The sequence below is a fragment of the Neophocaena asiaeorientalis genome, unplaced genomic scaffold (assembly GCF_003031525.2).
Source record: "Neophocaena asiaeorientalis asiaeorientalis breed wild unplaced genomic scaffold, Neophocaena_asiaeorientalis_V1.1 scaffold79, whole genome shotgun sequence".
Classification (NCBI taxonomy): Eukaryota; Metazoa; Chordata; class Mammalia; order Artiodactyla; family Phocoenidae; genus Neophocaena; species Neophocaena asiaeorientalis.
Genome location: NW_020175402.1, coordinates 4,474,884 through 4,501,943, shown reverse-complemented (window position 1 = coordinate 4,501,943; position 27,060 = coordinate 4,474,884). Strand labels below are relative to the sequence as shown.

The window sequence follows — 27,060 nt, the reverse complement described above, 5'->3', positions numbered from 1 at the left end:
TATAAATCACACTGCACTAGGAGGCAAGATCAGAGTTCTAGTTCCAGGCATGAATGCATATTAAATCTGCTTGCTAAATAGCTTTTTTTCTTTTTAGCATAAACATTTGTCCCTTATTTTTTTAAATATGTTATTTAATTTATACAAAAAATTATATAAAACATGAATCGTAAAGCACTAAGAATAAAATGAACTATGAAATCATTCCCCAAGCCAAGAATCAGAAAATTATCAATACCTTTCATCTACTTATATATCCCTCATCTACTTATATCTCATCTTCCTGCCCAGCCACCGTACTGCCAACTTAACCAGTATCTTAATGTTTCTCCCCCAATGGCTAATTTTCAATCCACATATTAATTGACCTCTCTACAGCATTTAACACTGTTGCTCCCACCAATGCACACCCGCCACCCCACCTGCGCTAACAAACACCCTCTTTTCTTGGCTTCTGTAATACTGGCAGCCCTTTTGTTTCTACCTTTCTGGTTGTTGATTCTCTTTTTTCTTTAAGGCTTATTTTCCTCTACCCAGCCAGTAAAACTTATGAGTTTCTCACAACTCCATCCTAGGCCCTCTCTTCTCACAACTCCATCCTAGGCCCTCTCTTCTCACTCTAGACTCTCCTTAGATTCCTCATGCTCTCTCTTTGCTTCAGTTACCAGACTGCTATCTCCAGTCCCCACTTCTCTCTACTGTCAACCTGATATCTGTGTTCAACATCTATAATATATCCCAAACCAAACTCCTGACTTTCTTCCTCAAACTGCAGCCTCTCAGGGTTCTCAGCACAGCAAAGGGCACCACTGTCCACTGTTTTATAAGTCAAAAACCCTGGAGTCACCCATAACACATCCTTATCCCAGAGTCAATCCATCAAGTCCTCTCGATTTTTTTTCTCTCTCACTAATATTTTTTCTTTTTTGAATTTTATTTTTTTAATACAGCAGGTTCTTCTTAGTTATCTATTTTATACATATTAGTGTATATATGTCAATCCCAATCTCCCAATTCATCCCACCACCACCCCGCAAGTCCTCTCTATTTGATCTGCTTCATAGCTCTTAATGCAGTCTGTTTGGTCTATTCCACCATCACCACCATAATCCAAGCTCCCTTCCAAGTACTCTCTACTTGAATTATTCCAACAGTATTTGTGCAACCAAAAAGCTCCTCATAATACTGCTTCTTTCCCCAGTTACTGCTTATCCTCTCACCCCCTTCTTATGTCATTTATTATTTCCTTTGGGGAGCCTTCCCTACCAGGTTCATTCCTCTTATTATAAATTCTTGTTGAACCATGCATCAATGCCTTTATCATGCTTATCATCATTATAAATTTATGCTAATTTGTATAATATTGATAATGTTAATTTCATTCTCACTGAGAAACTTCTTCATTTTTAATTTAGTTTCCCAGGAAAATCGAATTATACCCAAGAAGGGAGTCAGAAAACCTCCTGGGTCCCACAATCCCATATATAATAAAGGTAAGGACAAAAGCTCTGGAATCAGACAGTTTTTGATAGAAGTCCCAGCTCTGGCACTTACTAGCAGAATGACCTTGGGACAGTCATTTCAATGTGAGCTCAGTTTTCTCATCTATAAAATGGAGAAAAGACTCAAATCTCTTAAACATGAGAATATTAACTTAATCAAATAAACACAGCATAACACATTGCCTGGCTTGTTTTTTGCTACTATTATTTTACTACTGCTGTTGTTAGTTTACTATGTTAGTTTATGTTGTTAGTTTATTATTACCAAAGGTTACACTAATAATAACAGGGGAGGGACTGAGCAGATAGATGGCTTCTAAAGTCTCTTCCAGCTCTAATAATTCTACCGTGTTGCTAATGATGAACAACTTTCTTTTTGAAAAATACCTGGATCTTGCATGAAACTGTAACATGAGAGGCCTAAAGGCCAATACCCCCAACAAGCTGCATTCCTGAAAAATCATTCTTAGAAAAACTCTGCCAAAGGGCCAGCAGAGCATCATGTTTTATTGAATGCCGCAGTGTTGCTACAAGCCATGCCATTTTTTCTGGAGCTTCTTGGTTTGTGGTGAACACAGAAATTCTGAAGCAGGCTATAATAAGTCATTCCAAAGCTCTAAGTGCAGGGACCACCCCTCTCAAATCTTTCCACATACATTCCCGATTTGACTTCTGGCTCAAGTACATGACTTAGGAGGGATTTTATGGTTCGGTGTATGCCTGTTTTCCCTATCATGCTGAACAACTGCAATACCTGGGATCCAGCAGGCCTTGCTCCACTCCCCAGGCCATCTCTCTCACAGCATTGCTGATCTCATGACGGGATGTGTAAGCAAAACAGACGTTCAGGAAACACCTGAGAAGGGAAGAACAGAATAATTTACCAAAGGGGGACAGGGACTAAGGAGTGGAGTCACTTATTACAGAGCACCCCTTCTGTGGTAGAACAAACACACACCAAATGTTAACCATGGATACCTCTGAAAAGCGAGATTATTAATTTTTTGAGTTTTCCAAGTTTTCTTGGGAAAAAAACATATTAGTTTTGTAGTAAGAAAAATACTAACTGACCCTTATTATTCTCCTAATCTTCTTCCCTTCTGCTAACCCCCAGCTTTCAGAGGATGTGAATTCACTGTGATATTAGAACAAGCAAAGAATAGGAAGGAAGTCTGATGTGAAACAAATCCACTGCCAAATATGCATTATATTCCAAAGCCACACATAATGAAGTCTGGATTATTAAACTGTTCCCCTCTGCATCTACATGCCCTTCCAAGGTCATCCCCTCTATTGGTTAAAGCAGTGGGACAGAAAGAGAATTTCTTGAAGGATCTGTCTTCAGAGACAGGGATAAGGCCTGCTACATTCCCACCCCATTCCCTGTCAATTAAACACACACACACACATATATATATATATATAAAAATACATATGTACATGGGGGGCAAGGCACATGAAGGAGGAAGATAAGAAACTGTATGTGTGAGTATACACACATAAAACAAGGTGCTGCAGAACCACCTCTGGTCTGCCCTGCAGATGGAGGAAGAAGTCTCAAGCATCCAAAACCAACTCCTCATTACCTCTTGTACCAAATGCAGACCAACGAAGGGCCAGGACGTCTCCCTAAAGTTAGCAGGGAGTCATAGATTAATACAGGTCCCTAAGGGGAAATCTGAAAACTTACTTGTTGTAGTTCTTGGTGGCCTGCACAGCCTGTGCAATCAGCTCCTGGAGATCCAAGGGCAACAAATGCAGATCACCCAGGACCCGGATACATACCCCATGCTTCTGCAGTTTCTCCCTGATCAGGGGGGAAAGGAGGCAGGTTTGGGAGGTGGGACAGAGCACCTGCTGAGCTGGAGAAAGCAAAGTGCTTAGCTGATACTCAATTACCAGTTTTTGAGTGCCTTCCTGTGTGTCAGGCACTGATCTACAAGTATTATTTCACTGAATGCCCTCAACAACTCTGAAGGGAGTTTACTACATTTCCTGTTCTACAGCGGGAAACTGAGGCTCAGATAGAATAGTTAGATAGGGATTGCCCAAGGTCATACAGCCATCAGGTGTTGTGTCGGGACCGAATCCCAGGTTTGCCTGATTTGAGAACCCAAACCTCTTTACCACACATTACACCGCCTTGTGTGTCCTTGTCGACAAGTTGCATTTCACATGTTCTGTGCTGTTTGTCCCATTTTGATGGGTGAATAAACTCCTCAACAGCAGGAGTTGTATTATTGGTTACTTTTGTAACATCTAACATTAATTATATGTTTACTAAGTGCCAGACATTGGTCTAAGTGTTTTACATGCATTCCATCCTTACGTCAACCTTTGAGGCAGACACCATTATCATTCCCCTTTTACAGACGAAGAAACTGAGGCACAGGGAGGTTAAGTAATTTGTTCAAGATCAGACATATATATATGGAGGCAGTGTAATGTTGTGATTAAAAAGACAGGCTCTGGAACCAAACTCCCTAAGTTCGATTTCTGGCTTTCTACTCACCAGCTGTCTGATCTTGAACAAATTATTTTGTTCAAATGTTGCTTTGAATAAGAACACCTAGATTCAGGAATTCCACGGTTCCTCCGTGGTTCTACTGCAGGGGACACAGGTTTCATCCCTGGTCGGGGAACTAAGATCTTGCATGCTGTGTGGTGTAGCCAAAAAAAAAAAGAATACCTAGATTCAAGCCCTAGTGCCTAGTGCCACCGATTACTATCTGACCTTGCATAACCACCCCTGTCATACTGTGAAAGTGCTTATTCTCAGACATCAGGCACATGACCTGACTAAGGAGGTGTAAAAGCCCTGGCAAGGAGCCAGGAGATCTGGGCTCCCAGCCTGGCTCTGCCACTAGCTAGCTGCGTGACCAGGGGCAAACCTTTCTCTTCTCTTCACCAGGATTAGTTTCCCAACTGATGAAACTGAACTAGGCCAGTGGTTTTCCAAACTTCTTTTAGCAAAACAAGTCTTTCTTCAAATCAAACCTTAAACAGAAGCCCAACATATAAAATAGATAAATGCAAACAAGCACTGTATACCCCATTCCCTCTGGGTCCTTGCGTGCCCACTCCTCACAACTACGGGTTTCTGTGGCACATTGCTGGAAAACCACCACTAAGGTTTCTTCTTGCTCTGTCTAGGACTTAATAACCTAAGACCATCTTCTCTACTCGTAACTGATTAGAACAATCTCAGGAGCACCTCTACTGCCATGCATTTTGATCTTTCAAGAAGTGTTAAGACTGCTTCTTGTCTCTACAGCAGACAACAGCTCAGCTCTAGAGTCAGAAAGACCCTGTGTGTTTTGGCTCTGCCTGATAGCTGTGTGACCCAGGATACACCCCTAAACTTCTCTGGTTTTTACTTTCTTCCTCTCTACAAATGGGATAATAATATCTTTCTCACAGGATAATGTGAATTTTAAATGAGAGTACATGTTAGGCTCAGGGCCTGACACATAGTATAAACACTTAAAAAAGGTAAGATTAGTGTGAAGTACAGAAGAATTTGAAGAATTTGAACACCTGGAATGTGTCCCCATTACCTCTGTCCCCAGCCCCTTGGGTGTGAATTCTGAGCCACAAGGGAAGGAGTAATGTCTGTGGCCCAGAGACTAATATGGATAGAGAGAAGGCTGGCTATGCTCCCCACACCCTGACCCACACAGGGATGGAAATACCTGTCCCAGGCCCAGCTCCACTAGAGCTCTAAGCTCTCTGTTCTCTCATCTTCCTGGTCCTGGTGTGGGGAGGAGCTGGGCAGAGAATGGTTGTAATGAACACTTTGGGGCAGTCCTGGCTGAAGAGGGTTCCACGCTGTGAAACAAATAATCTCCACCAAATTTCCATTTTGCCCCATTCTGGCTTTGCTCCCTAAGTTAAGCTTAAACTTAGTGATAGCAAGAACAGTACTGACTCATCCCCATAAAGGGCTTTTATGCATCATCCTATCCCGTCCAAGGGTATATGCAGGGAAGTACATTAACTTTTTAGGGATGACTGCACAGCAGAAAATGGCTTTTTCAAAGTCTCTCTCACTCTACTTCCCTGGTCCCAGTTCACTGGTCCTGGGGTAGAAATATGAACTAAGGTGGACCAATTAAGGGTTTTAATTCATTCTGAGCAGCTCTCTTGAAGAAGACAAAGTCAGCCTGTGGAGCAAAGGAAATAAATGTCCGAGGAGGCTCTACCTAATCGATTTCAATCCCTGGCTTCGGTTTTGCCTGAGGTTGGCTATCCGTATCCTTGAATTCTGTGAAATACCTCTATATCCTCAAATAAATGTCCAAGAAAGAAAGAAGAAAGGAAGAAAGGAAGGAAGGGAAGGAAGGGAAGGAAGGGAAGGAAGGGAAGGAAGGGAGGGAAGGAAGGAAGGAAGGAAGGAAGGAAGGAAGGAAGAAAGAAAGGAAGAAAGAAAAACTAGCTTGCCATATTTGCCACTGAAGAGGTCTAACTAACAGTAGAAGGGTTTAGAGTTCCTTAACTAGCCTCAGAAAAGACAGTTGAGGGTTAGGTAAGGCTGGAGGTGGTATAAGAACACAGGCTCCCCCTCTGACAGCATCTTACTTTTCTTCCATCAAGCGGCTGAACTTCTGCCGGGCCAGATCCATTAGCCCATCTACCTCACTCTTGGAGCGTTTGAAGTTCTCAATGCTGAATGCGTAGACCGTCACCTCTAGGACGCCCAGGTTCAAACACCAACGCAGAGTCTGAGAGGGGAGAAGGCAAGGAGCTAGGGTACAAGGAAAGAGCAGGAAGGGAAACAGGAGATGCCTCAGCCCCGACTCAGTGAGAGACAGACTTTTCTCCTCCCCAAACTGGGTAAAGCTAGGATAATACCAATGCTTCTCTCAGAATAATGAACCAAATAAGCAGAAAGCCACCACCTGAGAGACTGAAAAATGTGAACTTAATGAGTACTATTATGCTGATGCTATTGTGGTTTACTGGAAAGAGCTCTTAACTGAGAGAATAAAGATCTAGGTTCTAGTCTCTCACTCCATCAAGCACTTGCTATGTGACTGCAGGCGTATCATTTAACCTCTCAGGGCCTAAGTCTCCTAATCTGTAAAATAGGATCACAATCCATCCCTCACAAGGTGGCTAAAGATACATAAAAACACAAGGTATTATTACTCACAGCATAACATCATTATTCCAATAGACTGAGAGGCTGATGAGTTATAAGAATAAAAGCAACAATTGCACAGCTGTGTATCATTTAAGCCTGCAAAGGGTTTTCACATACATTATTTCATTTGATTCTTCAAGCTACCCCTTGAGAAAGGAATTATTGTTTTCATGCCTACTTTAGAGATGATAAAATTGAGGCTCAGAAAGTTGAAGACGAGTCAAAAGTCCACAGCTCTACCATATGAATCCATTATATGAGGTTCTAGAACAGCAAAAACTCATCTAGAGTGATAGAAATCAGAAGGTGAGGGGGAAGGGGAGGAGAAGAGGAGGGAGGACAGGGTTTGACTGGGAAGGGGCACAAAGGAACTTGCTAGAGAGATGGAAATGTTCTATATCTTGACAGGGGTGTGGATTAGACAGATGAATGCAACTGTCAAAACCCCAAATCTGTGCATTTCCCTGTATGAAATTATACCTCAACGAAAAAAGAAGTGAAACTCAAATTTAAACTCAGTCCTTTGGTACGGTACTGCTCTAACCCAGTGCCACTAAAGGTGGAGAACAAACTGGAGATGAGAATAACAGTGTTGAGATGGGGAGCATGGAGGTTAAAGGTAAGGGACAGAAGACATTCAAACAGAACTGAAGAAATAAAGCTGAAGAGCTACCTTTCTAATCCCTTATCAGACATACAAACCCATTCACTGCCACCTCAGGAAAATTACCAGCGCAAACCTGACACTTGAATAGGCTTGGGACCTGAAGATCTTACCAGGCAGCAAACTTGGTGGGTACACCTGGGTCGGAGCCCACCACTGACCTCAGTTAATATAGGCTAATAACAACAGCTTCAATGTTTTGAGCACATCCTTTATGCCAGGTCTTGTGCCACATGCTTTTCATTGTGCCATCTTGTTTAATCCTCATGTAATCTCCCCACTTTACAGATGAAGGAACTGAGGCAAAGGGAAGCTACGTAACTTGTAGCAGGTCACAGAGCCAGGAAGTGGCAGAGCAGGGGTGCCAATGAGTTCTGAGTGATTACAGAGCTTAAGCTCCTAAGCACTAGGCAAAACCTGCCTCTTAGTCACAAAAGAGAAACTGAGATCAACAAACCTGAAGACCTCAGTGTTGGAGAGAACCCCACAACCACTCATTCAAGGCAAAAAATATCACTGCCCTGGCTTCAGGACGTGTTCTTGTGCCAAGAAGCTGGGATCCGTGGGCTACAGAGTTTCACAAAGATCGACATATTCCATTCTTATTGATAAATTTACTGTTTCCCAATTTGCAGTGGGCATTAAAACCGTAAAATGTTGATGACGTTTGGTTGGAGTGATGTCCTGGTTTGTCTGGCACTCTTCCTAGTTTAAGCACTTAAAGGCCTGTGTCCTGAGAAACACCTCAACCTCAGGATGGGTAGTCACCCTCTACCTTTGCTCTGGAAATGTCACTTCTAAGAATTTATTCTAAACTAGTACCATTTATAATGTCCAGTAATAGTGGAGCAGCTAAACAAACTATGTCAGATCCTCAGGAAAAATGTTCCACAGCCATTAAAACATATAGGTAGAAAGCCACAGATCAACCTAGAAAAATACTTGCCAAAATGTCAAGAAAAAAATAAGGTTATCAAAGCTATAGATGTAATTTTATAAACGTTAAGTCATGTTGAACATATTACAAGGATTGGGATGAGGCACAGAAAAACATAAATTGTTGATTAAGGTGGTAAGAGGAGACAATTTTGTTCTTATTTCTAATATTTTGCGATGATTCACTGGATGACTTAATTTTCTGTTAATGTTGATATGAGATCTATGGCTAGCAAGCAAGCAATAAAACAGACAAACAGCTATAAAAAAGCACTCTCAAACCACAGCAAACTCAGGGCCTGGTTTTCTAGCTATAATCCAATTCTCCACAGACCATTCACCTTGGGTTCTGCAACGTGTACCCACCTCAGCCAGTTTGTTGAAGCCCTGTGAGTGACCCTCTTGCCTCTCCACTTGGCACTTCTTGGCATAGCGACGGTTCCCATCCATTATAAACGCAATGTGTTTGGGCATTGGGCCTGCCTGTGAAGTAAGAAGACAAATGAACACATCACATACTCCTCAGAGATAAAGGGAGACAATATTCCAAGCTAACAGGCTTGAGCTATATGATAAAAGCCCTGAGGAAGGGAACTGGGTATTCTGTACTTTTAGCTCAATACATAAGCATTAAGCACTTTTATTCATTTTTATTTATATGTTTATTGAGCCCTTACCACATGCCAAGTACTATGCTGAGCTTTTCACATTTCATCTTAATTTTTTATCATACAAACATATGAAGTAAATAGTGTTATCTTCATTTTATAGGTGAAAAAATTGAGGCTCAGAGAGGTCAAGTGACTTGCATAAGTCACACAGCCAAGAAGAGACAAAGTGGGGATTCAAATTTAGGTCTATGTGCTTACAGAGTTCATCTCCTAACCATATGCCTTTAACCACCACCTTGGTTTCGTTAGCCTTCAACTGGAAGGCACAGGAAGGATATTGATGGGTATGGCCAAATGTAAAGGGCATCCTCCACATAAAAGAGGCATACACTTCTCAGTTGTATCCGAGTCCTGTCACACAGGAATGGGGGCCTCATATTGTTGGATATTCTTATTTTACAAGAGAAGCTAATCAAGATTTTTATAAAAATTTAAATGTCAGGAGCCATTTGAAAACAAACAAAAAAGATATTTTGGGGGCAAACAAAACTTCTTACCTGGCCTAGAGCAGACTTTTGTTGTCTATCATAGCAAAAATTCACTCCTTGGGCGATTTTTCCTCACTGGAGGGGCTCTTCATAGACCACTTCCCCTGCATCTCCCAACATTTTCTACTTTTGTCCCCCATATATAGCCATAAAAAAAAAATTCCAGTAAAGTCATGTAGCTTGTTCTTCCCAACATGTGACCACAGTGTTTCCTTGAGGAGATGCTTTTCTATTTCCTGGACTGCCTGAGATCACCTGGCATTTGTGTGTGAGTGTATGTGTGGGTACAAGGCTTACTTACTCATAAATTCACTGCTACTTGCTGCTTGACAGCCTGTGGCTGAAAAATAAAACCAAGCTGACTGGCTCCAATAACAAACCTTTCATGTGAGGAGGATATTACATTGCTGTGATTCCTAGAGAAAAAGCTGAGGGAAGATCTAGGGAGTGGAGTGTAGGAAACAGAGTGATTGTAGTCTTGAAATGATTGAAGGACAGCCCCAATAATAGTAATTAAAAACTGCTAGACACAGTGCTGAGTGTTTTCTATGTAGTTTCATTTAATCCTCAAAATCACCATATAAAGTCACATGGTTAATAAACGATAGAAGAGAACTTTCATTCATGTTTGCCTCCAGAACCCCCTTAACCATTATGCTCTACTGTCACATCAAAGAACGATTAGTTATTTTATCTAAACCCAGAGGTCAGGGACTTCCCTGGTGGCGCAGTGGTTAAGAATCTGCCTGCCAATGCAAGGGACACAGGTTCAAGCCCTGGTCTGGGAAGATCCCACATGCCGCGGAGCAACTAAGCCCGTGGGCCACAACTACTGAGCCTGAGCTCTAGAGCCCGCAAGCCACAACTACTGAGCCCGCATGCCACAGCTACTGAAGCCAGCACGCCTAGAGCCCGTGTTCCACAACAAAGAGAAGCCAGCACAGTGAGAAGCCCATGCACTGCAACGAAGAGTAGCCCCCACTCACAGCAACTAGAGAAAGCCCGCACACAACAATGAAGACCCAACGCAGCCAAAAATAAATTAAAAAAACAAAACAAAACAAAACAAGCCCAGAGGACAGTACTAGGAATAATAGATCAAAGTTCTAGGGAAACAAATTTCAGGAAGATCTAACAGTCTATGCTGCCCAATGATATTGGGAGGGCTCAGGCTTCCTGAAAATGTGAGAGTTAGGACAATAATCTGCCAGAAATGTAGACCTGGAAGTTACCTGCAATTCTAAGGCTCTTTGATACCATTGCTAAATTCTACTACAAATCCATAAACATCATGGGTTACCCAGTTTTTATAACAGGTTTTAATATAAGATTACCCAACGAACCAAAAGGCCAACTGGTGCATTGGGCCACTGCTCACCTTTATGATGTTGGCACAGAACCGCTCCCAAAACGACAGCTCTCCTTCCTTGATCCATGACATAGTTCTTGCCTCAGCAGAAGAAGCACAGAACAATTAGTCACCAACCAGGTAACCTTGTATAAACAAGACAGAGAATTAGAAGTCACCACACCTGCAAACAACTATGGCTGACTTGCAGGGATTCACCAAAACGGTAGAGATCAGCCAGCATTAGAATCCAAAAACACTGGCCCTGGACTTCCCTGGTGGTCCAGTGGCTAAGACTCTGCGCTCCCAAGGCATGGGGCCCGGGTTTGATCTCTGGTTAGGGAACTAGATCCCACATGCCACAACTAAGAGTTTGCATGCTGCAACTTAAGATCCCGTGTGCCACAACTAAGACCCGGCAGAGCCAAAAAAAAAAAAAAAAGAAAAAGAAAAAGACACTGTCCTAAGCCTCTAGTCTTTCACTACCCAGAATTTATAAGCCAATAGGACCTTTGGGCGCAGAGGCCTTTCCTTGGGTCTATGGGCTTGGTGGACCTTGCTCCCTCCCATCCCCTTTTTTCTCAGAGTCTGCACTGCCTTTTTCTGAACATGTAAGTCTGCTTCCTGTCACATCGTAGTGCCTACATCCTGATCCTTCCCCCTACTTCCTTCTCCATCTTCCACCAGGCTGTTTCCCACTCTCGGGGCTCCGGGTCACTAACACCCGTTACCTCCTACCCCAGAGATTTCCCAATTATTTACTCCTTCACTTGTATCTTCCACGGTCCCCTTTGTCTCTCCCACAGCTGCCTCCCGCTCAGTCATCTCTCTCCTCTTCTCCTCTAATCCACCCCCTGAATCCAGCACCTTGACAGGCTCCGCCGGCACCTTTCAACAGCTCGAGGGGACCGACACTTCCTCACGACGTGGCGCTGGAAGAACACGTCATCGTTGGGCGCTGGGACACGCTTCTGCCGTCACCTAATGGGCGGGGCCGTGGCCTGCGCCTGCGCGCTCGGAGGAGGAGCGGAGCTGAGCTAGAGATCTCGACTGTTCGCATTCCTGGGGCGGGGCAGATTGGGGTGAAGGGGATAACCGCGCGGGCTACCCGGCCCCGGGCCACGTGCGAGGGACCAGGCTGGGGAAGGCGGGGTTCAGACCACCTGGGAGAGCCGAGAAGTCTGTAGACAGGCGGGCTAGGTTACGGGGCAAGAATTAGGGGAGCCCCACCTCAGAAATGCTGGGACTTCTTAGCCACTGGTGGCAGTTTGGACTTTTGAGAAAAGGGGTAAGGCGGCGTCCTGCTAGCTGGAAGGCCGCTACACTGGCTTTAGAGCTCTGGTACAAGTGTTTTTTGTTTGGTTTTTTTTTGGTAGAAGTCTTAAATATCCTGTTTTTATACCGTTTTGTCTTATTTAGTGAATTTAATCGTTTGCGAAGTTCCTAGCCGTAGTTAGCCTCACAGGGAGGGCACTTAATATCAGTCCATTTTGTGCTGATTTAAGGCACTCAAGATTTTGGGATTTGCATTCTCAGGACCTACTCAAAGAACTCAAAAAAGGGTTAAGGCCAGAAAGAACTCTGAGAATGACTTCTAAAGTTTAAGAAAGGCCATCGACTAACCCTGACAGAAAAATCAAGGGCATTCATTCTGTACCAAACCTTTAAAGAAAAGGGTTGCAGGAATTTGAGGCACTAACTCACAAAAGATATTGGGAGTTTAGTTTTCTTAAAATGAGAGAAGGGGAAAAAAAAAAACTTTACCATTTTCAGAGAACCTTCTTGTAGTTTCTTACTTTGGGTTGCAGTGTCAAGGAAACAAGGCAAGAGATACTGTAGTCATGACTCCCGATTCATTACTTTTGTCTTCCACTCTTTCTGATGAAAGGGTTATTTTTAACAGAGTGAAATGATCAAAGAATGCCCTCCAGAGATGAGTAACCCACCCATGAATGGTCTCTTAAGCTTTTCCATCCTTCCTGCTTTGCATGTAGGTTAGTAAGTTTCTGCCTAGCTGATTACTTCAGTTTTGCAGGAAAACCATTTAGTGAAGTCCAGTAGTAGCTTGCTACTTTTATCTTCCAAGGTCAGCTTTGACTTTTGGTAGGAAGTCCCTAGAGGGATATATGAAACTTCTTACCCTTGTTCTGTTAACCTTTCCGTGCACTTTGGGTGATAGTTGGTAGGCCTCCAATCAAGTCTTTCTTTTCTAAACCCTCCTTCCCTTAGGGGGAGCTAGATGTTTAAAAATACAGTGTTCATCAGAAGGCTAGTGAACTTGTTAACATGTGTTTATAGCTGGTCAGTGTATCTCCTCTGGCCTCAATTTCAACAGTTTCCCCTGTATTTCCATCCCTGGGTTGCTGCAGGGGGTTAATTAATTAAGATTTGTAAAGGGATTTAAGGAGCAAGGGACAAAGTATTATTAGGGTCTCATGCCCCAAGCCATGGCCCCATCCTTTCATCCCAGTCAGTGGCACAGGCAACCCCATTCTTATGCATGCCAAGCCCTTAATCCCCTCTTGAATGTGGCAGCTTCCAAGGAAAGGACAAGAGGCCTTAACTAGAAACAAAAATCCACTGTAATGAGGTGCTAAAAAGACTGAACTTTCAAGATTCACTCCTAACAAAATGGCTGAACAGAAAACTTAATGGTTCTTGTGACTTGAGTCCCAATCCAAGAAAGTGGAAATAATGGTAGGAAGAAAGCACCTTAAATATCAACCAAGGAGATGACAGTTTCGGTACCAATAAGTCTTTATTCATTGTATTTTCCCAAGGAAAAGAAGGGGAAGGGAAAGGGGTCAGCATGTGTGTTACAAAATGATAGCAAATGGGAAAGGAAGTACCTGGCACAGCAAAATCAACCAACAAATAAACACTGCCCAGATGGGGTCGCCAAAGCCCAAGGGGGCTCAGTCTCCTGCAGTTCAGTAATGAGGGGAAGGGATGAAGAACAGGTACATGCTTTTCTACCCTCCCTCCCTCCCCATAAATTCAAGATTTCACACAAAGCTTTGGTTTCTAGCAGTAAACATGGAGTTACATTCGTCCGTCTCCTATTAAACAATTTTGCGGCCACTTTGACATAAGTTTCTTGCACCTGCATAAAAGTTCCTGAGTGACTTGGCTATACATTCATCTTTCCTTTCGTGGTCTCCCAACCCCACTTTCTACATGGAAGGCCCCCTCGTTGCTCCTCTCTACCCTAGGATTAGAGATTAAAGTAGGTTTTAATCCATGCAAAGACAGCAGTCTGTTTGGAATGAATCAAATCAAGGATTGGTCATGACTCAGGAGATTGAGAACAAGGGATGGTGAGTTCTTAGCTTCTTCAGGATTTTTGCACAAATCATTTAATCACAGACACCCCACAAATTAAACGTATAGGTGTATGGACTATTTTGGGGGAGGGCACGAAGGGGGAAAGAAGAGGGGGTAGGAATACAGGGTTTAGGACAGAAGATCTTGTTCGTACAGTTCTCTCAGCACTCTCTCCCAGGAGGAGGTTGTGAGCAGACAAGATGTGGAAAACCCTGCCTTACCCCTGAGATATTTCCTCCCACAGAATGTAGTGGCTTGTGGGTTGGGTCCATCAATCTGGTCTCATGCTTAATCTTTTCACTCTGGCACGGGAAATATTATTCCATATCCTTCTTGAAGAGTAAAACAACTTCCCTATCCAGGCCACTTTCAAAAGCTGGAGATTCTGGGGGTGGAGACTCAGATAAAGCATGCAGGAAGGGTTACCCCCCAAAGCCCTCATGTGCATTTGGATAGAGCATGATTGGAGTTTCTTTGCCTCACCCCTTCCCCCCCGACCAAGAGGGAAGAGGAGGTGAGGCTTTGGCCCCCGGCCTGAGATATATGGCAGTGCCAGCTGCCCCCTACCCACCCTGTCCCCACTTTCTCCACTCTGCCGATTGATGCCTGTTCCTCAAAACTTTCTGATCACAAACGGATAGCCCCCACCCACTGTGGCTCAATTCTGGGCCTCTGGGAGCATGGCAGGGCTATGGATCTCTTCTTCCTCCTCCCGAAAGTAGGCTGGCTTTCCCTGGGAGCTGGGAGCTTGCTGGGCCTTCAGTGGACACGAGGCTACCATATGGTTGATGCTCTGGCAGAAGTGGCACTTCTTGGGCTGGGGTGGCAGTTTGCATTCCTTGGCATGATGGTCTAGACCTCCACAGTTGTAGCACCTAGCACCAAGCAACATGGTAAAGTTGAGAGAAAGGAGTGAGAAGAGACTACAAGCCTTCCTCTGAGAGAGGACACCTGGGCTCTGGTTCAAGTTGTCACTATACCCACTTCCCTTCCTAGAGACCAATTTCCCCACTTACAAAAGGAGGAATATGACTAGATGACTCTGAGTCCTTTCCAGATACGTAATTGTCTAGATGATATCTTCAGATTCATGTCAACTTGAAAATACCAAGAACAGAAATTCTGGACCCCAATTGGGAACTACTATACCTTTAAAAAGAGTACCTGTCATTCATTAAAAATATAGAAATTAAAGGAGCCAGACTATGTGATCTGTTTGAGCACAGAACTAAGATGGAAGAAACCAGCCATTCGGAGACGTGGTGAAGAAGCAACAGGTACAGATACACCATCTTGTCCTGACCACATACACTTTCACATCCATGGTCTCTTTTAGTTCTAAAATAATCATGTGAGGTTAGTATCGTGATCCCCGTTTAGCAATCGAGGCTAGTGCTAACAGAACGTAATTACTTGTCAAGTAGAAGAGCTAGGTCATGAAGTACCCTCCTCACATACTGCCCTCTCTTCACCTCCCACATCCAGGGGCCGCAGGCTTCCTTTTACCTTTGGCAATCTGGTCCAAGAAAGGGGCAAAATGAGGAGAGTTTTCCTCATCCTCAGCATGTCCCTCCCAACCCACACAAGCTGCCTTGCAATCCATACCTGTCTCCCTTTGATCTGCGTTTCTGCATGTTCTTCCCTTTGGGCCGCCTCTCACTCCCAATACAGAACACCCCACCAGGGCCGGTGACTCGGATAGATTCCAGGCCCTTGGCAGACTTCTTAAAGGTGAACTCTACGGCCTCACCCTCCTTCAGGCTCCGGAATCCCTCCATGTGCAGCTTACTCTGGGGGAGGGAAGCATGGTAGATTTTAATGTTAGTCTCCATTATTACACCAAAACCAAAAAAACCTGCATGCACATGTTCCTCTAAGGTTGGAAGAACACTTCCATTTTATCGGTAAAGAAACTGTGACTCAAAGAGTCATCACAATTAAGAACAAAATATCTACATCACATTAGGAACAATCATTAGATAAACAGACGCCATAGCATTTTTTGCAGCTAGTCTCAAAGTTCTAAGAAAAATAAAACAGAAGAAAAATTCTTAAACATAGCATTTATAAGAAATCAACCAATGTAAATTTGTAAAATATAAAGTAACAGACCTGGGGCTTCCCTGGTGGCGAAGTGGTTAAGAATCCGCCTGCCAATGCAGGGGACACGGGTTCAGGCCCTGGTCCGGGAAGATCCCACATGCCGCAGAGCAACTAAGCCCCTGCGCCACAACTACTGAGCCAGTGAGTCACAACTACTGAGCCCGCATGCATAGAACCCATACTCCGCAACATGAGAAGCCACCGCAATGAGAAGCCCGAGCAACACAAGGAAGAGTAGCCCTGCTCGCTGCAACTAGAGAAAGCCCGCGTGCAGCAGTGAAGACCCAAATGCAGCCAAAATTAAATATAAATAAATAAATAAACATAAATAAAAATAAAAAACAAATAAAGTAACAGGCCTATACACTTAAAAAAGGTCAGTCATGAAAGACAAACCCCAGAGAAGTAAAGAAACTGAATGCAACACATGACTCTGGATTGGATCTTAGAACAAGAAAAAATATTAGAACAACTGACAAAATTTGCATATGGTAGATATGTTTCAATGTTAAGTTCCCTAATTTTGATCATTGTACTGAGATTAGGTAAGAGAATGGCCCTATTTTAGAAAAAACACTGAAATATTTAAAGATGCTTGATATCTGTCTATCTGTACAAAGAAAAAGAATAAAAAAGCAAATGGGACAAAATATTAAGGACCGATAAATCTGGGTAAAGGTTATATGGGAGTTTTTAGTACTATTCTTGCAACCTTCTCCCAAGTTTGAAATTATATCAAAACAATGTTTCTGAAAGTTGAAGGGAAAAGACAGTATGACCCAAGCAGACAGATCAGTGGATTAGAAGGGAAAGTCTACTGGGAGATCCAAGATTAAGTGGAGAAATCAACATGTGAGGAAAACAATTCCATAAATACCATTGAGAAAACAGTTATCCATTTGAAAATGAAGCCAGAAATCTACACTTTGCATCATATGTATGCAAAACATATTTCGGAAGAATTAAATATCTCAGTGTTAAGAAGAAAAAACTTTGGAGACAGTTTTTTTAAAAATCAAGACAGATAACTAAACTGATAAAACTACAAAAAGCTACTGTAAGTCAGTAAGAAAAAAGAATCACAGGGCTTCTCTGGTGGCGCAGTGGTTGAAGAGTCCGCTTCAAATGCAGGGGACACGGGTTCCTGCCCCGGTCCAGGAAGATCCCACATGCCGCGGAGCGGCTGGGCCCGTCAGCCATGGCCGCTGAGCCTGCGCGTCCGGAGCCTGTGCTCCGCAACGGGAGAGGCCACAACAGCGAGAGGCCCGTGTACAGCAAAAAAAAAAAAAAAAAAGAAAAAAAAAAAAAAAAAAAAAAAAAAAAAAAGAATGAAAAGAATCACAGAATATAAGCAGGTAATTTGCAGGAGGATTTAGCATGACACATATGTTCAGTATCTCACTTGTTCAAAAAAAAACAACAGAAAACAAAAATACCATGAAGCCATTAAAAAGAATGTAAACTTGTAAATAAAGTGACTGTTTTGTTCACTGCTGCATTTTGACACCTAAATAATGCCTAGCACATTTTGGATGAATGAACAAGGAGGTAGGTTTTAATTATTTAACTTGGGAAGATGAGCAAATTGTTAAAGGAAAGGACTTCGAATAATGTGTGGAATGATCTCACCAAAACACTGCATGTTTGAGCCAAAAAAAAAGGAGTTATTCACACAGCTAGTTGAATGGCAAAACCAGGGTCAGAAGAACCCAGGGTTTCCGATTTGAAGCTCAGTCCATTTCACCTTGCCACTTACTGCGACAACAACACATCAGTGGAGTGACAGCCTCTCCCAGACCCTGCCCAGGATAGGCTTCATTATAGATAGCTTCCAAACCATCCAAAGAGCACGTCCAGTATGTCAACAAGGTGCAGTCCTCATTGAAAATGCGGTTCAGAAGCAAAAGGGATCATCGTGCACCCAGTCCTGGCTTGAGGCATGTCATGCTGCTGGTGGTACTGATGGGGCAGGGTGGATATTTCAAACTGGGACTTAGGTGAAACATGCTCTTTAGCCAGATGCGATCCCCAATTCCTCAGTCATTTACATTTTTGTTTTAATTTAGATGGTACTGCTTAAGACAAAACTTCCGTTGAGGTAATTGGTTAAGAGCATAGGCTCAGGTGCCAGACACAACCTGGTTCATGAAATGCTGTTTCTACCAATTTCCAGCATCATGTGTGACTTTGGTCAGTTACTCACCTCTGGGCCTCAGAGAACAGGATAAAAACCTACCTTAGGGTTTTTTTTGTTTTTTTGTTTTTTTTCGTTGCACTGGGTCCTAGTTGTGGCAGGCGGGCTCCTCAGTTGTGGCCCGCCGGCTTCCCAGTTGCAGCACCGCGTGGGCTCTCCAGTCGCACCAGGCGGGCCCCCTTAGCTACGGCTCCAGGGTTCCTTAGCTGTGGCATGCGAACTCGCAGTTGCAGCACGCATGTGGGATCTAGTTCTGAGACCAGGGATCGTCGCTGGTCCCACTGCACTGGGAGCGCAGTCCCATCCACTGCGCCACCAGGGAAGTCCCTACCTAAGATTTTTGGGTTGTTTGGTTTTTTTTTTTTGCGGTACGCGGGCCTCTCACTGTTGTGGCCTCTCCCGTTGCGGAGCACAGGCACAGGCTCCGGACGCGCAGGCTCAGCGGCCATGGCTCACGGGCCCAGCCACTCCGTGGCATGTGGGATCTTCCCGGACCGGGGCACGAACCCGTGTCCCCTGCAACGGCAGGCGGACTCTCAACCACTGCGCCACCAGGGAAGCCCCTAAGATTTTAATGAAGATTACACGGGCAGGGAAACATCAAGAATATATGCTCAATAAATATCAATGAAATATTCCAAAGGTTGGGGATACTTTCTTCTTTTTTCCACAGGAACAGCCAGAATTGTGATGACTCCCCCCCACCAATCTTGATGTGGAGCATTAAAGCAGAAAATAAAAACATTTCAGAAAGGTTAAATCTCTTTCCCCCTCCCCGTTGTGTAACAACCACACTGAATTTGATGTTAAATCTGACTTGTCTCTTTTTGAGCTGGGACAAGCCAGTGAGTCAGGAGGTGCTGGAGGAGCCAGACCAAGAGCATTCTTGACCCAGGCAAACCCAGCTTTTCCCATTTGCCTAGTGGGCTCTTAGGCTGGAACACTCCCAGTCCTTGCTGTGATTCAGCAGATAGATAAGTGACTAAGAGCCAGGGTTTAGAGTCTGACAGCCTGTCCCCGCTTTCTGTGCTACCCTACAAAATGGAGTAAATAATTTTATGGTGGTGCTGTGAGGGTTTATGCATGAAAAGTAGTTAACACATAGCCTGCCACACATAAATCCTGAGTGGCAATTATCATCAACCTCTTCAGACTGGATGAGGGCGGGGTAACAGTGAGAAGTGTCAAGAGACTGGGAATTTTAACTCTAGTTTTTATCACTAACTGGCAGTGGAAACTCAGAAAAACATCCCCTCTCTGAGCTCCAGTTTACTGAGGACAACACTCTCCTCCATCCACACCTCCTAGGCTTACTATGAGAACCAGAGGATAATATAAATGGGGACATGTGAAATTGACCAGCCTTCTCAGCTCACCCACTCCATCACTGGAGGATTTGAGGTCTGCTTAAGACTTTAAAAGGGTGAAAAAGAACAAAAACAAAACCAAAAAACCCCCAACCCTGCAGGCACCTCACCATAACCGGTCAAGATTTAGACTGGTGGTCTCCAAGGGTGGCTCCCGGGGGTGGGGGTGGGGGGCCTACCCCGCCCCTTTCTAAAACACATAGTTTGAATTCCTCTCTTATCAGGTAGGTAATCGGCGTGCAGCCCCACGGAGCCTGCCTCACAGGGCCTGATCGGAAAGGAGCCTGAAATTCTTGCTATCACCCCACCCCACCCCCAGCCACACACAAAGCGGGGCCTGGGCCCCGCCCCTCTCTCCATCCCCTCCAAAAAGAAAAGACCTGGGGGGGAGGGGCAAAGCTTGAGCTCCCCCAATAGAGCCCAGCTCCGGGGAAACAAAGAGTTGACACTGGCTGGTTCTGGTGGTCAGATTCCTGGAGTTCCAGAGGCTGCAGATTCCCCCCTGACTCCCCCCCCACCCCACATTCACCGCATTCATCAGTTCCTTCCTTCCTCTCCACATAGGGGTTATGGTCACGGTGAGAGAAACGGATACAGAGACACCTTTCTTCCCCAGTCAAGCTTGCTGGTCTGCCAAAGTCACCATCGCCAACAGCCATCTTTCCTTCTGACCTGCCCTCCCACCCTTCCAGGGCTTTCAGTCAAACCTTTTACTCAGGGACCTAATTAGGGTTATTTATTCAGATAAATTATATTAAAGGTGGGAGGGAGGCAGGCCTCCCATCTTCCTTTCCCAATTTGTTTGAGGTAGGAGGGTGGGCAGCCTATAGTGGGGAGAGGGGAAGATGGCATTTAATCATCGGACAGAAAACAGTTACAGGAGGCATTTCTCTTTTTTTGGATGGCAGGGAAGGACTTGGGCCAGTTACAGTACTTAGTCTTTCCACTCCCCTAATACCTCACCACTGCCTACTCTAAGCTTCCCCCACATCAAGTATTATGCCTTTATAAGTTAGAGATAGAAGGGACCTGAGGGGTCACTCAGGACACGTGGAGTAAAAAGCTCACAGGAACCCGAGTTTCCCTCAACTTGCTCTATGAAATTTGGATAAGTAAGTTCTGGTTTCTATAATCATCTGTAAAAGCAGGGGATCAGACTTGATCAAAGCTTGGGTTTCTGGCTTTTCTGCAAAACCCGGGGCCCTTCCAGCTCAAAACTACCTAGTGCATGTTTATATCCTCAGTTCTAGGTGCCTAGCAGTGCACAAACATTTGTAGAAGAAACTAAGTTCTCTACTATCTAAAATGACTAAGATTTAATTTTATTACTAATATTTACTATAGGCTAAGCAGTGTTTTAAGCACTTTACATGTTGTAACACATGTGACCCTCACACCAAGCCTGTGAGGTAGACCTTATCATGCTCCCTGTGTTACAGGTGAGGTCACAGAGGCAGAGGGGTGAAGCATCTTGACCAAATTTATAGTGTGAGAGCCCCGAGCTGCTTGCAACTAGCCGGACTCTATATCCAGCACCATGCAATATAATGCAAGACGCACAGCCGTTTAAAAACTTTCTAACAGCCACAATGAAAAAGTAAAAAGCCGCAGGAGAAGGTAATTTTAATGACTTGGTTCCAAGGTGTCCTCGCAGTTCAACCCAAGCGTCATTCCTGAAGGTAGGGTTTGGTAGGAGCTAGGAAACCAATGGGTTCTATTAGAAGCAGTTTATTTTGATGTGTGTGTCAGGGAGGGTGGGGGAAAGAGATCTGTCCAGAACCAAAGGCTGTGAGCATACAACCCTACACACATCGCCTCTGCTCAGACACACAGCCAGGACCACGAGCTCCAGCCTGGAGTTCTCCACCAGATGGTGGTGCTCATCAGCCAGGCGGCACAAAGGCAGCCAGAGGGCGACTGGAGCAGAAGAGAGGAAGGAGACGCGGTTCTCAACTCTGCACACAAGTGTTCACCTAGATCGATCTCTCCAGCTCCTTAGGGTGGGCGTCTTCTCCTTGGTCCGTAGGAAAATGGAGTCGCAAGGAGACTGAACTCTGATGAGGACCCAACCCAGGGTGGTTCCCCAACCCCCCCCCCCCACCTACCCATGGAGTGAAGAAAGGGTCCGGGAGTTTTAAACCAGTAACCCAGTTGTTGTTCTGCTCTGTTGACAAAAGCCATTTACTCTCCTTTCCAGTCTGAATTAAGTAACTCCAAGCTGCCTCTGTACTAAGTGCCTACTATTCTTGAAAGTTTTCTCCCCCCCACCCTCAACCTCCTTTGACCTCCCAGATTTAACACTGATAGTAATTGCCATTCTTGCCTGCAGGAAGAAAGGAGGGGTGATTTGCCTAGTGCTGTTTCTCAAAAAAAAAAAAAAAGCGCCAGCAAATTCCAATAGGTAGTTTGATTAGGAATGTTCCAGAAACAACCTTGCCCTGGAGAAAAATCACTGACAACCACTTGTATGGCAAGCTTGTGGTGTCACCAACCACAAGCTTTGCTCACGATGGTGGCACAGCCTTTACTTGGGACACTGTCTAGAAAGCAGGTCTCTTCAGAAAGAGAAGGACCCAAGAAGATCCCATAATGCTCAAACCAACTCTTGTGCTTCTCTGCCAACTTCCTGAAAAAATCCACTCATTTAAAAAATAGTTTCCTATTAAGATGGAAATGAAATAACTAATGAATGACCCATCAAACCCTTGCCTCCGATAGGATCGGGAGCTCAACTGCAATCCACTGACCTTCACTCTACAAGCTTTCATGGTGTTTCTACTGAGTGCCAGGCCCTATTCAGGCCCTAGTCCAGAAAGAGACAGCAACTATCAGTTAACATTCCCTCCGTACCTCCAGCCTTTTGTGTCTGGAGGAAGACTTCTGCTGACAAGGATCCCCAACTGTTAGTGTACTCCTGATTCCTCAGGGGACCCATATTCATTTCTTCAGCCCACCAGGTGCGTACTAGAAAACTAACCAGACTGCTAGTCTTTCTCTTCAAAGAGTTTACAGGTTAGAAGAGGGGTTAAGACAAGTACATCAAAAAATGAAACATAAGTGGGTAATCAGAGCCACTAGTGAGGTTATAAACCAGGTGGGAAAGATCCCTTTACATTCTCCCTGCCCCCAAACCCAAGAGCCCTACTCTAGATGGGTCTGAGTTGCTCTCACTACCCCCCACTCATCCTTTTCAGAAAAAGCAGGCCACGTGGCTTCAGCAGTTTCTGGGTATTGGAAATTTCTTCTCCTAACCCAAACTTGGTCCCTCGGTCAAATTTGGGCTCTTCTTTTGCCTCCAAGCCTTGTAATACAGCATTTTAGCCAGAAAGCCATTTTAAACAGACTTGGGTTCCAAAGAGCTGTGGGAGAAAGCAGGGGACCTTTTCCTCATTTTCAAATTTCTACATATCTAAGGGGTTTGGGAGTTGAGCCCCAGGAAAACATGAGGTAAGCCAAAACTCTTAAAATGGCCATAGAGAATTGAGAATCCTTGGTGAACACCTCAGGAAACCAGGAGACAGTAGTTAGCTCTTTCTTGTTCCACCTTGCGATGTATAACTGTTTTTCAACTGGGGGTGAGTTTGCCTCCCAGGGGGCATTTGGCAATGTCTGGAGACATTTTTGGTTGTCGCAACTGAGGGATGCCCAGCATGAGAAATTCTCCCGCTCGAAACACGTCAATAGTGCTGAGGTTGAGAAACCTTGATTTAAGGGCTGGCCACCTGCCATTATTATGATTCGTAAATTCCCCCAAATTCAGGGACAGGAAGAGAGTTCTAGCATAAGACCTGTGGCTGAGTAAAAGGGTTGTTACAGAAGTCTCTTTGCTTTATTGGTTTTATTTACTTATTTTTTTAAAAAGCTAAAGGTAGGTTTTCTTTCCCACTCATCCACCCCTGTGGGGCACTGCGTGTTTGACAGGGAGTGTAAAAATAGTGAACAGCGTGTTGGGAACCAAATAGGCCCAACCTTGGAAGGGAAAAGACAATGTTTAATTGCTCCCCCCTCCTCTTTCCTTAGGAAAGGGGCTCCCTGACCCCCTCCCTTAGCAGATGTTATCTTAGGACAATTATCCTGCTCACCACCCACCCTGCAATTCTAAGGTACCCACCACCAGCAGCCAAAGGAGAGGTTTTCAAATGTCTTACTCTCTCTCCACTTTGGGAACACTCCCCTCCCCGCAGGAGGATTTTTAAGGATTGTCCTGCATCTACCTAACTCCTCTATATTAGATCCCCAGGGAGAGATTTCAGATTGCTCAAGTGCAGGACTGGAATCACTAGTCTAACTGCTAGGGTTTGAGGATCAACCTAAGCCCCAGCAGTGCACAATTGAAAGACAGAGCTACCAGGTAAGGCTCAGGGAATTTCCACCATTGTCCTCTGTGACTGTTAGTAGCGCGTGTTAGGGAGACAAATGCTTGATTCCTTATCCCAGCTCAACTCCTCCTGATAACTTACTCAACTGTGGAATGTCCCTGGACATTCCAAGACCCCAAAGTCCAGTTATCTCCCAGCAAACCCATCTGAAATAATGTGGTACGGGCTCCACTCCCCAAACCAGAAGGTCCCTGCTTTCCTTTATGCCCTCCAATATTTCCCAACTGCTTTCGATCCTAAGGGTAAGTGGGCTGAGGCACAGATCCATTTGCTCAGGAAAACCTTCCTTGGGAGTTGGATATCACCAAAGAACCTCAGAGGGGCTACCTTCCCCTCAGTCGTTCCCTGTTCAACAGCCTTTGGAAGGGAGGCAAGAAAACGTTGGGTTTGACTCTTTTATTCCAAGCCTTCCAAAATCGGGGAAGCTGTCCAGTCATCTCCAGACCAGGAGAGATTTTAATCTCTTTGTGATCAGATAAATGGGAGAGTGGGGGAGCTGGCCACCCCGCTGAGGTGGGCCATTCAAAGCTGGTTCCTGTAATAAAGTGATTTAATAGATCTAAAGAGGCCAATTCCCTTCTTTTTCCCACAATTACTTCCTGTGGGTTATCATTCACATATGTAGATGAGACAGGGAAGGGGGCAAAGCCACCAGCCAGAATTAGTTGTCTGATGGGGAGGGGGTAAAGTTGGGGGTGGAGGAACTGGGTGAAGCAAGGGGATAGCCAAGCATTCTGCTGCCGACCCTTCTGGAAAGATGTTCTAGTAGCCCAGTGACCCCAACATTAACTGGTGGGGCCCCCGTCTCCCCATATCCTCTACCTCCCCTGTTCCCCCCATTCTGTGTCCTCGCTGAGGGCCATGCTCAGAGACTTCCCCACTGCCTCCAACTTCTCCACCCAGCATCTCCACCCCTCCCCCTCCAGAATCCCATCCCTCAGGCTCCAACCCTTAATCCCCACATCCTCCTTTCCCCTCCCCCACTGCTCCTAAAGCCAACCTCTCCGAAGTAACCCCTCCATGCCCGGCCTGGGTGTCAACCTGCTGTGCCTGGGATTAGCAATTTCTTCTCAGGTCCAGCCCCAAACCTCCAAAGGTGGAGGGAACACAAGCAGCAGCTTCCTTTACGTGGTTGTTATGTGTGGCTTGTGCCCAGGACCACAGAAATGCTTCTAAGATATTCAGGAAGGGGTGGCCAGGGAGGAGGGAAACCTGAAGTCTCTGGTTCCTTGTTTGAGGCTGGGAATGTTGGGACAGCAATCAATGGCTGTCTGGGGCCATAAATGCCAAGCTGAGGAGAATAGGTCCAGAGGCTAGCCTCCCTCCACCCTCTGCCCTGCGACACTGAATTTCACCCCCACTGTGCTGCCTTGCTTTAACTGAGAACTTGGGGTTGCAACCGAACTCCCTCCGAGCCTGGCCCAGGAATCTAAGGCCTGGGCTCCTCGGGTTTTCTTTCCTGATAGGAAATGAACAGTAAAAGCTCAGCGAGTGAACCGTGTGCCTGAGGCTGTGTTCTCAAGGAACTTTCAAGCCCCCAGAGAGATCCTTCAAGGATCTGCCAAACCGACCCAGGCCCCAGAGCTTGAGTTTTGGGTGACCACCTGGGTGAGGAGACCCCACTGACTTCTCAGCTTTACCCCGTTGGGTCCCGAAGTGGTTTCCCTCCCTCTTTCCAGGCCGGGAGCTCCATTCACACCATAGTGAAAGGCGCGGGCGCTCAGGGCTCTGCTCTGACCGGGCATGTGCTTCCCTGGCCGGCCTGCTCGCCCTCCCCCCACTGGCAAGCACAATACAACCTTAGTTCTGCCACATGGGGTCATCTCCCTGCCCCCTGCCCCCTGCCCCTTGCCCAGGGGAAAGAGGTAACAGACACGTGGTAAACCAGAGGGGTTCCCGGAGGGGGGTAGGGGTGCTGATACTCGGCTCTGCCCCCATCTCTCGTCCCGCTGAAGTTAAAGGGGACTCAGAACTGGGGTGCCACGGCAAAGATGGGAGCGCACAATGAGGGCCCTTGATCTCCCTCAACCCAACAGCCGAGGGCCGTCTGCCCACCCTTGGATCCGCGCGCCAACATCCCCTTCCCGCGGCAAAGTTACAGGGATCGGTCTCACCTGGTGCACAAAGACATCCACCGGGGGGTCGAGTGCGACCCCGGCGCGGGCAGTCATGGACAGGAAGCCGAATCCCATGCGCACGTTGAACCACTTACAGATGCCGGCTCCGTGCAGCAGCTGCGGCTCCTCGGCCGCCCGGGCCGCGTCCTCCTGCGCCTCCTCCGGCGCCTTGGCGCCGCCACCTGGAGATTGGGAGGGCGCTCAGCTGGGGGGCCACGGAATTGGAGGACCCCACCAGAGACCCCGGCAAGAAGACCTGAGCGTGCAGCCCGCGGGTGGACACCCAGGGCGCTGCAGCTACCAAGATGCCGACGAGAAAATACCTGTCCCGGCTGCCTCCCGCGCTCCCCAAGCTTAAACTGAGGCCAGTGGTGCCCCGAAAGTTTTGCTCATCTTCCCACAACACGTTGCCCGGGGACAGACGGCCAGACAGGCCCCTCCTCTTCTCTCCCCCCGCCCCCGTAGCTTCAGCTTGCACGGCACTGGGACACCAGGGTTCCTTGCTCCAGAGATCGCCCCCTGAAACAGGAGGCCGCAGACTTGGGGTCCTTCGGCTAGCCTGGGGGACACTTCCCCCACGTCCCTTTGATGTGGCTTCTGGGCGCCCCTGCAGCCTAAGTTGTCCCCAGTAAGTCCCGAGGTCGAACCTGCAAACTGCTGGTTTGACACAGAGCCCATGGTAGTCGGCTGAGCCCGCGGCCCCGGGCCCCAGGTCGGCCGGCTGCTGGCCCCAGAGAAGTCCGGAGGCAAAGGGGTGGCTCGGAGAAGAGGCTGCTACATCTTCCCCAGCACAATAGCGGTGGGAGGGCCCACGGCTTTTCCAG

The 27,060-nt window shown here is 45.9% G+C and overlaps 2 protein-coding genes across 5 annotated transcripts in view; both read right to left on the bottom strand.

Annotated features, from left to right (window-relative positions):
- DHDDS (dehydrodolichyl diphosphate synthase subunit) overlaps positions 1 to 11,687 on the bottom strand; it is a 28,518-nt gene extending 16,831 nt beyond the window's left edge. For 2 of the 4 annotated variants that reach the window (XM_024766785.1, XM_024766788.1), the window contains exons 1-6: positions 11,620 to 11,687; positions 10,783 to 10,898; positions 8,612 to 8,728; positions 6,081 to 6,223; positions 3,193 to 3,309; positions 2,257 to 2,358 (exon numbers count right to left, since the gene is read on the bottom strand). In XM_024766785.1, the coding sequence (XP_024622553.1) occupies positions 2,257 to 2,358; positions 3,193 to 3,309; positions 6,081 to 6,223; positions 8,612 to 8,728; positions 10,783 to 10,845 (542 nt within the window). In that variant the 5' untranslated portion in view covers positions 10,846 to 10,898; positions 11,620 to 11,687. Of the gene's footprint in view, positions 1 to 2,256; positions 2,359 to 3,192; positions 3,310 to 6,080; positions 6,224 to 8,611; positions 8,729 to 10,782; positions 10,899 to 11,514 lie in introns of all 4 variants that reach the window. The other 2 variants (XM_024766787.1, XM_024766786.1) reach the window with 2 other exon arrangements.
- A 2,968-nt stretch (positions 11,688 to 14,655) lies between these two features.
- Positions 14,656 to 26,986, bottom strand: LIN28A (lin-28 RNA binding posttranscriptional regulator A). Its single transcript, XM_024766784.1, has 4 exons — positions 26,884 to 26,986; positions 26,234 to 26,418; positions 15,682 to 15,866; positions 14,656 to 14,951 (listed from the first exon to the last, which is right to left on the bottom strand). Exons 1-4 carry the CDS (start codon positions 26,912 to 26,914, stop codon positions 14,735 to 14,737), a joined length of 618 nt encoding a protein of 205 aa, XP_024622552.1. The 5' UTR covers positions 26,915 to 26,986; the 3' UTR covers positions 14,656 to 14,734.
- Between the last annotated feature and the right edge of the window lie 74 nt (positions 26,987 to 27,060).

Excerpts from the sequence above, each read along its gene's own strand:
- LIN28A (XM_024766784.1), bottom strand. The coding sequence starts at position 26,914 with ATGGGCTCTGTGTCAAACCAGCAGTTTGCAG. Across the intron at positions 15,867-26,233 it reads TGGATGTCTTTGTGCACCAG|AGTAAGCTGCACATGGAGGG; the intron begins GTGAGACCGATC and ends TCCCTCCCCCAG. Across the intron at positions 14,952-15,681 it reads CGCAGATCAAAGGGAGACAG|GTGCTACAACTGTGGAGGTC; the intron begins GTATGGATTGCA and ends GCTTGGTGCTAG.